Consider the following 13,053-nt stretch of genomic DNA (forward strand, 5'->3'; position numbering starts at 1 on the left):
GGAGGGTTACACTCTCAGAGGATGGTAAAAGGCGTTCAGCTCAAGTTTGTCATCATCGCAGGAACGGCTGGAAGCAGAGAAGTCACCACTGTGACCGAGATTACACCTGATACAGCTCTGTTTACAGGACACCATGGGTAATAGTTCCGTTATGTCACTATTGGTCTTTTGTAATATTAAATCAATTATTCTATTTGATCAGTTTTCTACAATGCACGCTCGGTCTGTTCCCGTTATTATAAAGCGCTAGCAATAGAGCCTGTTGTTTTCTTTAACCATCTGGTTCTCGATTATCTTTTTGAAAAGGTTTCGAAACGTATTTATTTGAGATTGGATTCCTGGTTACACTGAGATGCGTTGTCTGACATTTTACATGAAACATGTGTTAAATGACAAGGCGAGGTTTCTTTTGTTGAGATAGAATATTATCCTTTAACCTTGCGGATGAGTACACTGTCCGTCTCGAAGGCGTGCTGCGGTCAGTTTACTCGTGGCATACAGTGATGACGACTGCATGCAATGTGAGAGTTCAGTGGTACCGTAAATTAAAGCGCCACCTAGCGGTGTCTCTTGTCCTCTTAAGAGGATCCTCTTGAGGTTTGATCTAAAACAATAATTTATTTTTTGATGAGATACCAATTTAGACTTGTTTTGTTTTTGTTCAATTGACCAAAACCATGCAAAGGTTTAATTATACTTAGTATATTTAGTTTATAAATAAAGATTAGGTTTGAAATTCAATGTAACAATTATTTAAAGAGAGAATTTGGATTAAATTGATATGCATTAAAATATCATTTAAAATGGAATTTGGCTCTCATAAATGCTTCATTTTATATTTTTGATGCTACATTTAAGTGTTGGTAAAAGTGATTTAAAGCAAAAACATTTTAATTACGGTATACATCTTTTTATTCAAGATGGTTGTACATGTATGCATGACTAACATGTCCTTGTTGTTAAGGTTATTTTTTGGGTCTCCCACAGGTGTCGGGAGTTGAACTTCAATAAGACGAATTACATATTTTGCAAAGCAACATATGAGGGATTAAAACTTAAACATCAATAAATAACACTTTGGACTAATTTGCCTTTATCCTGGATGGAAAAAATGATAGTATTTGTTTTATTAAAAGCAAATAACTAAACAAACAAAGTATGAGTTCAATAAATTTTCACGTTTTTTCTAACATACATATAGTACGCTAATTTAAAAAGAAATCAATAATTATTGAATTAAAAACTAGGGCTTTCTTTTTTGCCACACAAAATAAGATAAGAACCATAAAGTGTGTATGTAGTTATACGAAATGAAACATATATACGTATTTTTCATACAGAATAACAAAATTTATTAGCATCTGTTTCTATACAATTAAAATATTTGCTCCCCTGTAGAGAAGTTTATTGAAATATTTTTGTTTCTTGTTTTCTCCGCCAGAGAGCGCTGTTTACCCTGTTAAATGGATTGTCGTATCTTCTTATTCTCTACAAAGGCATAGGAAGTTTAAACGAAATGCAGTTATGCGTTTTTTTATGGGACACTTCATTAATTTTTTTTCTCCAGTTTGTTTTTTTCTGCTTGTTTCATATTTTTTACGTTGTGATCGGAAAATGAACCCTTTAATGAGCTTTAAATCAGTTTGTCATAGTCATTTGATGATGGGTTATGTTTTTTTTAAAGCATATTAGCTTCTGTAAACTTCTAAATGCTTGTGCTTAACTTACTTTTTAAAGTTAGTTGTCCATAATTAGTTTAGTCCATACGTTTTTTTTCTCAACATGTAAGTTTAATAAAGAAAGCTTTTTATTTTTTGTCAGACTGCTTCCGTTTGTTGTGGAGGTAGTACTGTAAACGGTTTTGTTTCGTGGTTCCCATATCTTGTTTTTCAGACGCCCCGTAAACGCACCTTCAGACTCGTCTCGCTGCCCATCCCACAATGCCTTTCGGCGTGGCTTCATTTGTTTTGCGTCGAGATCAGCTGAGCTCGCGAGTCGCTGCAGTGAGTGGACTCCTGCCAGCGGCTCGGGACTCCTCGGCGTCTGTACGCTGGCATGGACATCGTTTTAAACCTTCCGATTGGACTGGAAGCTAACATTATTTTATAAAACTTACATTTAAAGTCTTTTTTTTTTATCCTTAACGCATATCAACTCTGTATTTTAAATCATTTTTTATCATGCTTGGAACTATTACACTCGGACTATTTTCAAAGTAAGAGCATCCTTTGGAGACTGCATATTTTTTTCAATGACCCGGGAGCGGGCTGTACTATGTCCAGACGAAAACAGAACAACCCTTTCAAAGTTAACTGTAGGTATCCCACATTATTATTCTTCCACCAGCTCTTTATCCATGTTCTATCTCATTGCCAGGATCATTTATGCATTATCATCTTACTGTTTACCCATGATTGTGTTTACATTGTGTTCAGTGAGCCCTTCTTCAGCAAATAGCCACAAAATAAAGACTAACTTTAGTCGTTTTTTTCACTAACAATGACATGCTAACAGCACCTTCAGGTCATTGAAGTACGGAAGCTCTGCTCAGCACCATAGCTGCAGAGATGCTTGATCATCACATTGATGCTCTCTTTTACAACAATCAGGGGTCAAAAAAAGTTCTCCAGATGTTTTCTGAGCCTCTTTCTGACTTCAACGTGTAAAGATGGCTCCTGTATCAAAGGGAGGACTTGGAAGAGAGTCTGCTTTCAAATAGATGTTGTCTGCTTGGTAATATCCTGGCTCTGAAAGCCTTATTTGTGCAGCGATATACCCCGTTGTGTGCGCAGCTGCATGTGTCTGTTCGAAGGTGTTCGTGCTTTTATTCTGTTGGAAAAAAGGGATGCAACTTATAGATACATGTCCAACGGTAGCCTGTATGGTGAACACGTTTTCATTTGCAACAATGTTGTAACATCACCGTGCACGTGGTTATTTCATGATTTACTGGCAACATATTATTTTTGTCCAAAGTGGCAATCCAAATTTGAGGCAAAGACTCTGGTGTTTATCTGTTGTCGTTGTCCGACTCCCGCCTGGATCTCTTTGTGAAACAACAAGATGACAGCTCATCCAAAACATTTAGCGTCCAGTGAAGGGGATTGTCCTGTTTAATCTACTGAAGCAATACGTGGCACGGCCCTCTTTTCTAAACATAGATGTTTTTCAGTAGTTTAAACAGACTACTTAAGGTATCCGTAATCCCGTAAGAGATAATGAGGTCATTTATTCAGCCTGTCTGCCTGAGACAACATCTCCATACAGAGGCCAAATGAAAAGTTTTGACAGCACAGAGTGGTGAAGTTCTGGCAAATTCTTCCACTGTCAGAGTGCAGAAAGTTGCAAAAAAAAAAAAATTGCCCTTCTGGAGTGGGTCACTCCGGACAGGGAACTGTAGAAAAAGTTTCTATTAGTGAGTCCTGTAGAAAGAAAATACTTATTTGAGGTGATGGGAAGTAATTTTCTGCACTAGAATGAGTCATTTTTTCATATTTTTAGCATTGACATTTTTGTTTTTTTGTAAAATTGAGTTGAAATCTAAAATATTTTCAGTTCTAAACTTTTTGCCATATCTTTGTAAAAAAAAAAAAGTGATTTAATGTTTCCTGTTTTTCCTAATCCAAATCCAAATGCACATCTGAAATTGGTTTAACTTTTTGTGTTTAATGTTAAGTTTACCACAGGCAGAAATACCGGATCGTTAGAATCATTTTCAAGTCTCCGGTTAAGAGCGGACCCTGTGTGTGGCCCTCCATCTTTGTCCCTCTGACGGTGCATGGACGGACCTCCCGCAGACTCAGACGGTGTTGTTGTGAGTGATGGCTAGTAAGGGGAAGGTGGGGCTTTTGAATTGCGCCAGACCCCCATTGCTTGGCGTTTGAGCGTAGTTTTGGCATTCTGTCCTTTGTCCATTTTTGTTTTGCACACTACCCCTCCACCACCAACTCCCCTCTGTCTCTGCTGTTGGCTGATGAGTTTGCCTCTTTGTCTGGATTCAGTCAGACACTGCGTCACCTCCTGCCTACAGACACACAGACTCAGAGATAACATCACAGTGGCAGAGACTGGGGGAAGGAGGGGGAGGCGGCACGCAAGGAGAGACAGATGTACAGACAGAGGGCTGGCAGTGGGGGAGACGGTGTTTCTCACACATCAGTCATTGGCTGCGCGCCGAGAAGCCAGCTTAGTGTAATAGATGATGGTTCAATACCCGAGTCTTCTCAGCTGTAGCTAATAAAAGCTCGGACTTGTGGTAGAAAGTGCCCAGACTGCTCTCCTGTGCCAGTTTTCACAGGGATGAAGGATAATATCACAAACGTGAGCGACATGTCCATGTTTTCCACAGACACTTGGTAGGAGAGCAAGTGTTTGTGTATGTGTGTACACAAGTACCCCAGGATTGTGGTGAAAGCTATATTTACTGATCACATTCAACCTTAGTCAGGATCTCATGAGCAAGAAAGAAAACTTGCTTTTGAATTCCTTTTGACTTTAATAAGGAAGTGCGCAGAGTCAAACACAGGTTGCTGGGTCAAGTGTAACCACAAAAAAGGTGAAACATTAGACCACATCCTTCAATAATAAAAAAAATAAAAACCCTATCATAAAGCAGAAAGTGGCCGTACAGAAGGAGAGAAATAAACCGCATGCGGGCTGTCGTGGCAGGAAGCAATATCCTCCCCCTCAGAGCTGATGCTACAGATCTGGAAGAAGTCAGTGCTGCTCATGAGCACGGAAGGCAGAGGGCGAGCCAGGCTGTTCAGTGTGTGGGCGGTGTTGAGAGAAACACACCGGGTATCAAGGCAGTTAGCTGGAGGAAAAGAGGCTGCTTCTCCCACAGGACTGCAGCATGACTGTTTGAACAGCTAGCATGTATCTGTGTGTGAAACAGTGGGGGTTGGGATGCAAATGAAGCTGGTGCTCATGCATGTATGTCAGCCGTCTTGTGTGTCTTGTCTTCACATGCAAACCTATTATATTTTAATTTTTGTCCATAGGAAACCATCCTACTGTGTATACAAGTTACTCCTTCTGTATTTTAAAATTCGGAATATTTTGCGTCAAATCCTTAAGCTAAACACTTATATGCCTAAAATGTTTATAACAAATGTTTAACAGTTTGAGCTTTTATGGCTTTGCAACATCTAAAACAAAAATGAAACCCACATCTGGATTATTTTGGTATAGTGCATATCTTTTAAGCTCAGACTTTGAGTTTTTCACCTGAAGTTGTGTATATTTTTTGAGTAAACCTACCTGCAAAAGGGCCGTATATTTTAATTAAATAGACCAAATCACACATTTTTGCTGCAAAAGCTAACACAAACTCTATGCTTTAAAGATCTGCTCTGTTTCTGGTGTTTTTAGCATGTTCTTGGGGCATTTTACTCATGGAGGACATGAATAAAGAACACTAAGATTAAAACAGCATTTCTGAGTATTTCTTTGTTCATTGGGAATCAGGAGCAGACATAAAATACTGTTGGAAACAGCTTGTAGGGTAACATAGAACTTACAGTCAGTAGGCTACAAGCTCCACTCCTTTTGATGCATCTACTTGCAGAAAAATAGATCTGTGTACGTCTTTGTTTTCCTCATCAGATCTGGCATCTGGCTCAAAACTGTACGACTGGTATCAAGTCCACCCCTCTCTACTGGTTTCATTCTTACTTCTCAAGCCATACTCTGATTATCCAACTGAAATCCTTTAAATCTCAACTCTCATCCATTTCCTCTGGTGTTCCTCAAGGTTCTGTTCTCGGTCCCCTCCTCTTCTTTACTTACCTCCTACCGCTCGGCAATACATTTTCCATAAATTCAACATTGATTTTCATTGTTTCTTGAATGACACTCGGTTCTATCTGTCCAGTAAACCCAACTCTTCTCTTCCACCTGCCTCTCTTTCCTCCTGCCTGTATAAAAAAAAACCTGGTTCACCTTAAACTTTCTCAAACTCCACAGTGATAAAACTGATTTACTCCTTTTAGGTTCCAAATCCACTCTTTCCAAAGATTCCTCTTCAGTTTTTCCTTTCCCTCAGGTAAAGAGTCTGTTGTCATCCTTGACAGTACATTATCCTTTCACTCTCACATAGTATTACTCGGTCTGCCTACTTTAATTTATGTAATATTAATCGTCTCCGCCCCTCCCTTACCGTCTAGTCCCTTCTCGCCTTGACTATTACAATGTACTTCTCTCTGGTTTTTCCAATAAAAGGCTGAATAAACTTCAATTGGTCCAGAATTCAGCTGCCCGCATCATCACCAGAACTCCTTCCTTCCATCACATCGCCCCCATTCTCCAACAGCTGCACTGGCTTCTGGTCATTTTCAGGATTCAATTCAAACTTCTTCTCTGTATCTTCAAAGGCCTCCATAACCCGGATCCTTATCTTTCTAATCTCCTCCATATTAACTTCTCAACTCCTGAACTCTCTCCCCCCTGACCTCTGTGACATTGACCCTTTTTTTAATTTTTTAATCCAGACTCCAAACCTATTTGTTTAAACCTGCTTTTCCAAATCACACTTTTCCTTCATCTGTCATCTGATTTTAATAAGATGTCTATTTATTTTATTGTTTTTTTAACATTTTCTTAAAATGATTTGATTGTATTTTACTTTTGAATTTGTAGAGTGTCATTGAGTGTTTAAACATAATACATTATTCATTATTATAATTATTTACGTCATAACCAAAAAAGGAGCCAATATGTTCTGTTTTTGTATGATATCCATAGCTTAAATGACAATAAATTGAAATAGTAAATATCTAGTACTGCAGTTGCAAAAGGACTTTTTTTTTCTGACACACAAAGAACAAATCAAAGGAAAAATGAATATATTTGAGCAAAAATTACATTTGCACCTTACTTTTGAAAACCTTTATGTTTAGGGAGTCTGCTTTTGTGCTGAAACAGTTGTTCTTTATCAAGTGTAGCTCTGTTCTCAACAATTGAGATGCAGTTATTTGTAGAAGCATGCCACTTGTAAAATGAGTTTTTCATGGGGGAACCCTGCCAGGTGGAACGCTGTCACATTCACGCCTCTCTGTACATCTGTTTGGATTCGAGATTTCAACATTGTTTGCCAAATAATGAAATTGGGTGAACTTTTCCCTAAAATGGTTGTTTTTGGTCACTTTAAAGCTGATGGAATTCCTCTTTTCTTCAATCACAACACATCTGGCTCACTGCTGTCCCCTTTCTGCAGGGCCGTTCCACACTACAGGCTTGACAGGACTTCAGAACGCAGCCAACATGAACGGGGGGGATGATTTCACAGATGACGGTGAATGCCTCAGTCACAATTCCCATGGAGTCCAAGGACGGGATAGCCTCACAGGTACAGGATAGAGCGAACAGGGGTGGGGGACAGGATGGACTCTGTAGGAACAGCCTCGGATTGACGGGTGTTGGTGAGAATAAGCCCTGCTCTGTGTTCTGTTGTCTGTCTGTATTGATAGGGCTGTGTTTGCTTCCATAGAAGAAAGCGATAGTGACCCTGACAACCAGGGCGAAGACTCTTCCTCCAACACCTCTGCCGACGACCACATGACCACCAAGAGATCGCGGTGCCACCTGCAAGGAGCGGGGGTCAAAGAAGTAGGTTACTGGCAGTAAAGACGGCTTCTGTCTCGTTGTCTCCAGCGTTCACAGCCTCCCTGTGCCAGGACACTGCTCTGTTCAGGAAGAGCACAAACAATGTCCACATCCAGAGTGAAGAAAGATGTTTGGATGGCTGGGACTCATTTGACACTAAAAACATCTGTCAACTTGGAAGCTAAGATATTTCACTACAGTTTGTCATCAACAGCGTTGTAGTTAAAACAGATTTTGCATCAGTCTAAAGGTTTGACACTTGTATTTTCTGTTTTGTTGCCATATACGAGTTGCATCCATGACAGTGCGCAGCGTTCTCCAACCACTAATGAGTCTCTTGGGCTTCTAAGAGTTTTCTTTATTTCACTCTATGCTTCAGACCGAACCGGTTGATGGTTGACAAAGCTGTTGAATGCAACCAAAACACAATTTAAATATTTTTGTTTCAGAATGTTTGTGATTCTGGGAAAAAGGGTCTGCGTTTGTGCAGCATCAGAACGGCTCCTAAACTCGTCTGTTTCTGCCTTTAGGAGAGTGAAGAAGGCGGAGATTACATCAACAGCTTCGTTTGCCCTCTTTGCTCGCTGGATTTCAGCAGCCCTGATCGGCTCATCTCACATGTCTACCAGGTGAGAACTGCTACAAAGAAGAATGATGAAGTTTTTGTCTCAAGTATTTCTACATAGCTAAAACTGTAGTCACATGTGACGCCTGCCTTCTTGTTTTCCCTTTTTCCATCAGCACACATCTATGATGAGCAACAGCAAGAGCTATGTGTGCCCAGTATGTGGGCGAGCCCTCAGTTCTCCTGGCTCGCTTGGACGGCATCTTCTCATCCACTCGGAGGACCGCCTCTCCAACTGCGCTGTCTGCGGCGCACGATTCACAGACACCACCAACTTAAACAGGTTCTGCTCATCTACGCTGTTGCTGCGCTCTCTGGCCTTGCATGCCCATCATACTTGTTATTTTAAAAGAAAAAGCTCTTCTATGCCTCCACACTAATATATTTATATGTATGTATAAAAAATCTTCAAAAATAAAACGTTAGTTGGTCATGAGCAGATTTAATCCAGGCAGCAGTTGTTCTGAGAGGTGTGACATGAAGCAGACTGCGAAGCATGAGGGCCGCATAAAATTAGTCCTGCAATGACAAGAATTTAATGAAAAGAAACCTGGATGTTGCTTGGCAACATCCAGGTTTCTTTTCATTAAATTCTTTTCATGAAACATGTTTGCCTGGTAACATGTGACTACTGTTAGGCTTTTCAAATGCACCAAAATAGCTTGAAATGGCACACACATTAAAAGTAAAAACTCTTAAAAAGCACATAGGAGAAAGAAATAGACGGTAGCTGCCAGCCAGTTACGATAAAAAACCTGAAATCCACAGAAAAGATGCACAAAAGAAGTGTGTCAGGAAAGATACACAAATAGAGGTAACTTTTGCCAAGAAAGTTTTTCTAATTTTTCTGCATGCACTTAGCTGTGGTCCGCACATTTTTGTTGGTCACAAGTGAGTGGAAATTAGTTCTAGTATGGTTCAAAAACAGAGTCCATTGAGCACCGTCTAATTTTAAATGAACATATTGTAAAATTATAAAAGAAAAAAAAGTTACAAGTTTATGTTTAGAATTTGTTTTGACAGGTGAAACGCACAAAATGCACTCCAAAAAATACAAATAATACAGGTCGTCACTTTACATCTCATTTTGATCTCTGTTGTGTCTTTTCTTTTCCCAGGGAGAAACTTAAGGATGTTCTTGACTCCTGCAGGATGGATGCCAACAGTGCAAGGGATTCCTGCTCCATGTCCCAGTCCCTCTCCAGCAGCCCCATGAGCAGCCCGGGTTCTGGTTCACATCCCTGCCAGGAACAGGGTCCAAGTTCCAGTTTGTGTCAGGGTTCAGGTTCATGTCACGCTCCTGAGCTGAATCCCAGCCCATGCCACGCCCCTCGTGCATGCCAGGGCTCGGGTCACATGTCCAGCCAGTGTCAAGGCCCCAGAGCGTGTCACAGCTCAGATCCTACATGTGGACCGTGCTCAGGCCCAGGACCGTGCACAGCGTCTGACCAAGCCTCCTCCTTTTCTTCGCTGCCCGACAATCTCCTCTCCGAAGGGCCATCACTGGCATCCATCCCTGATGCTCTCAGCTCCTCTTCCTCTGGACTTCCTCCTATTCCTGACATACTGAGTCCAATGCCAGTGTGTCCAGCAGGAGTTCTGCTCGTGTGCAACAACTGCATGGCCTATCAGCAGCTGATGGAATCCCAGTCACCGCTGCGGAAATGGGCTCTGCGTCGGAAGAACGAACCGCTGGAGGCCCGGCTGCAGCGCCTCGAGCGTGAGCGCACAGCAAAGAAGAACAAGCGAGCGTGCGAGACGGAAGAGGAACGCGAAATAAGGAGGCTTCGGGACCGTGAGGCCAAGCGGATGCAGAGGATGCAGGAGACGGAGGAGCAACGGGCACGCAGGTTGCAGAGAGACAGAGAGGCCATGCGCCTGAAGAGAGCCAACGAGACTCCAGAGAAGAGGCAGGCCAGGCTGATACGTGAGAGAGAGGCAAAGAGGATCAAGCGGCGGCTGGAGAAGATAGACCCTGCTCTGAGGACGCAGATAGAGCATGATCCGGCTGCAATGGCTGCGCTCACAGCTGACATGAACCTCTTTCAGTTCCCTTGCCCCATGCCCGTCCCCTCCATTGATAATGGGCTCTTCATGAAACTGCCCTTATTGGACCAGGCCACAGGAAGGGAGGGAACAGCTGGTCTGTAGTTGCGTTTTGTACATTGTGCCATCTGGTCGCCATGGTTACAGTGGATGGTTTTATGCAGCTTCTTTTACGTGAAACGACTTCATACAGACTGAAGTGACAATTTAAAAAAAAAACATTTCTAATTTATTACAGTATATATGAAACCCTGGAATCAGGGTTAAGAATGTTCCTTGTTTAATGGAAAATGTTATAATTGCATGTTGTAAAGAGATTTATCTTTGTCAGTGGAATCACAGATTTTCCAGTTCACTCTACTGGGAGCAGTAATACTTCCTTGGAGGGAAAAAAAAATCTTTTGCACATGGACCATGAGCGTGGGAGTGGCCGTTTTAAAGCCACAGCGCTCTCTCCTTTCTGGTCCACCTCGCCAACCCAGTAACCCTGATGCATTGGTAGTTATACCTCTCTCCCTCAAGCTGCTACCGTGGACCGTTCAATACCAATCTACTACCTCAGCTGGTGCAGCGGCCGTGCTCCGGCCTGCGGCTCACTTCATTTCAACTTCAAGCTTCCAAAGCTCTGTCAGGACTGGCCGGGACGACAGAGCAGGCAGGCTTGCTCGTCTAGAGTTTGTATTTATCATTCCGGCACTTGAATAGGACATGCATTCACAGGAACAATAACACTAGTTCAGTGTGCTTTTTTTATTTTTTTATGGGGAGCATAGTGGTTGATGAACAAATGAATGGTTTGTCTTATTGAACATGCCCAGTGTTGAGCAAAATTCCATCATTTCTTTAGTCCAGCTTTCACATCCATTACACTCTGTTTGCTTAGTGTTGAATCTCTTTTATACACTCCACATATCAAACATTTTTCTGTTACAAAGTCCTACTTTGGCTCACAGGAACTTGATCTGTGCTGCTGTTTTTGTACTGTACAATACATGTGTTACCTCGTCAATATTATGGGCTCATCACATTAAGGTATAAGTGCTCAAATGTTGTTAAGTGGTTAGAAAGAGAAGGAAAAAAAAAACCTTAAATGTTACCTGTTGACCTCATAGTTGGATATATTACTTGAATTATGCCTGCAAGGATGCATTTGTTTTTGTGCTCATGAGCAAACATAAATGTTGGTTCTTAGTATTGCAAAAAGAATCCCACTTGAATAATAACCTCTGCTTTGTGCAATTTCTGTAGCATTCGGATGCTTAGTAAGCTGCAGTATTTTCAAAATGGGTATTGTTACCACTCGAGTTTTAAGCAATTGTAAGTAAGTTGGGGTAAGTTTCATTATAATAGAATATTGAAGTATACTCATTAATCTCATTCCAGTGCATTTATGCAATATGACATAATTTTGTAAAATAGTTTGGAATATTTTATTGGTAGAACATAGGGTTGTTGTGTCATTTTTTTAAATTTCTTTTCTTGCATCTTTTAGTGAACAGTTTTGGAACAGCTGTTTGAGTCACTCCTAGATCAGCCAGAATCCATATTTTTACTCTCAGTCCTGATATGAGTCTTTATTCTTGGTCTTCTTTGAGATCTGCTGAAATAAAAACTGCAGAACTGTAAAAAAAAAAAATCAATTATTAATGCAGAACCCAAAGGCTCTGGAAAAAAAACAAGAGATTTTTAAATAAAATAAAGTTCGTTGAACAAATGATTTTTTTTCTACACAAGCATCAATAGAATTGTTGTTGGTTAAGCTAAAATAAAAGAAAAATATTTTAAATTCTAGCAGTTACATTTAGTTATCTCCATTAACTGAGGCATACCTGCAACTTGGTTACGTTAAGGGTGTTCTAGGAGTGAATCAAACTTCTATGCAACAGCAAATAAAATCCCTTTTCACAGAAACTATGCAGAATGCAATTTACATGTTCTTTTTTTTTTTTTTTTTTATATGGCTTAGACTCAAAAATGAGAAAGCCACCTTCTCAGTCAACCTAACTCAGTGAGAAGGCTAAGAGTCTTTGGTTCCATGAGGTGCATTCATCAGCCTCACGCTCTGACATTGTTTTTAAGAGACATTTGGTTGTCCTTCATTCATTACATGGAATCAACAGGGTCTCACTGCCATTTGGTTTAGGCCTTTCTAAAAAGGGCAAATAATCATTTTGGACAAACGTTTCAGTTGTTCCTGCAATTTCTTAAATCAGGAACATTAGGTTTTCCCAGAGGTCGCTCGTTTGATCCCCAGCAAACGTCTAGAAGTGGGAGAACTGTGGACTCGGTCCTAAGAGCATTGCGCTCGTCTTTGATTAAGTAAACTGCATGTTATAAACTGCGCTTGTACTAGAATGGTTCGATTTTAACTTGTGTTCTACTTAAATTTTATTGCCTGCCTTTTTTTGTTACTGTTTTATTAAAGTGTTTTTATTTAAAAAAAAAAAAAAGCATCTTAATATTGATTGTCAGGATTTTCAATCAATGTCCATGTTTACACAATAAATAGCTGACAAACGGCCAAACTAATGAGAGAAACTGCCAACGTCCAGCTGGCTGTGGTATGAATGCATTCTGATTGGGTAGCACTTTTGAGGTGCCATCCATTGTTACTCAACTATTAGGAGACAGATAATATTGAGTCCTGGTAAAGAATGTGGTAATAAACATCAACTTTAATATGTGGGTGTCATTTCTTCCTTTATTTTTTAACTTGCTTTTAAAAACTTCATTTTAGCTCAATTTCTGGGTACAAGTGCAACATTGGGAACAATTAAGAT

General features: G+C 40.5%; 1 protein-coding gene across 3 annotated transcripts; it reads left to right on the forward strand.

The window, feature by feature from the left end:
* The first annotated feature begins 26 nt into the window (after nucleotides 1-26).
* znf821 (zinc finger protein 821) lies at nucleotides 27-12,954 on the forward strand. 3 transcript variants are annotated; one of them, XM_011491217.3, is made up of 6 exons: nucleotides 27-137; nucleotides 7,214-7,345; nucleotides 7,487-7,605; nucleotides 8,133-8,231; nucleotides 8,344-8,510; nucleotides 9,346-12,954. In XM_011491217.3, exons 1-6 carry the CDS (start codon nucleotides 134-136, stop codon nucleotides 10,376-10,378), a joined length of 1,554 nt encoding a protein of 517 aa, XP_011489519.1. In that variant the 5' UTR covers nucleotides 27-133; the 3' UTR covers nucleotides 10,379-12,954. The 3 variants fall into 3 exon arrangements, with proteins under 3 accessions (XP_011489519.1, XP_011489515.1, XP_011489526.1); XM_011491213.3 differs by lacking the exon at nucleotides 27-137 and adding an exon at nucleotides 1,121-2,314; XM_011491224.3 differs by lacking the exon at nucleotides 27-137 and having other exon boundaries at nucleotides 7,243-7,345; nucleotides 7,467-7,605.
* The last annotated feature ends 99 nt before the right edge of the window (nucleotides 12,955-13,053 follow it).

Source organism: Oryzias latipes, chromosome 3 (genome assembly GCF_002234675.1).
Source record: "Oryzias latipes chromosome 3, ASM223467v1".
Lineage (NCBI taxonomy): Eukaryota > Metazoa > Chordata > Actinopteri > Beloniformes > Adrianichthyidae > Oryzias > Oryzias latipes.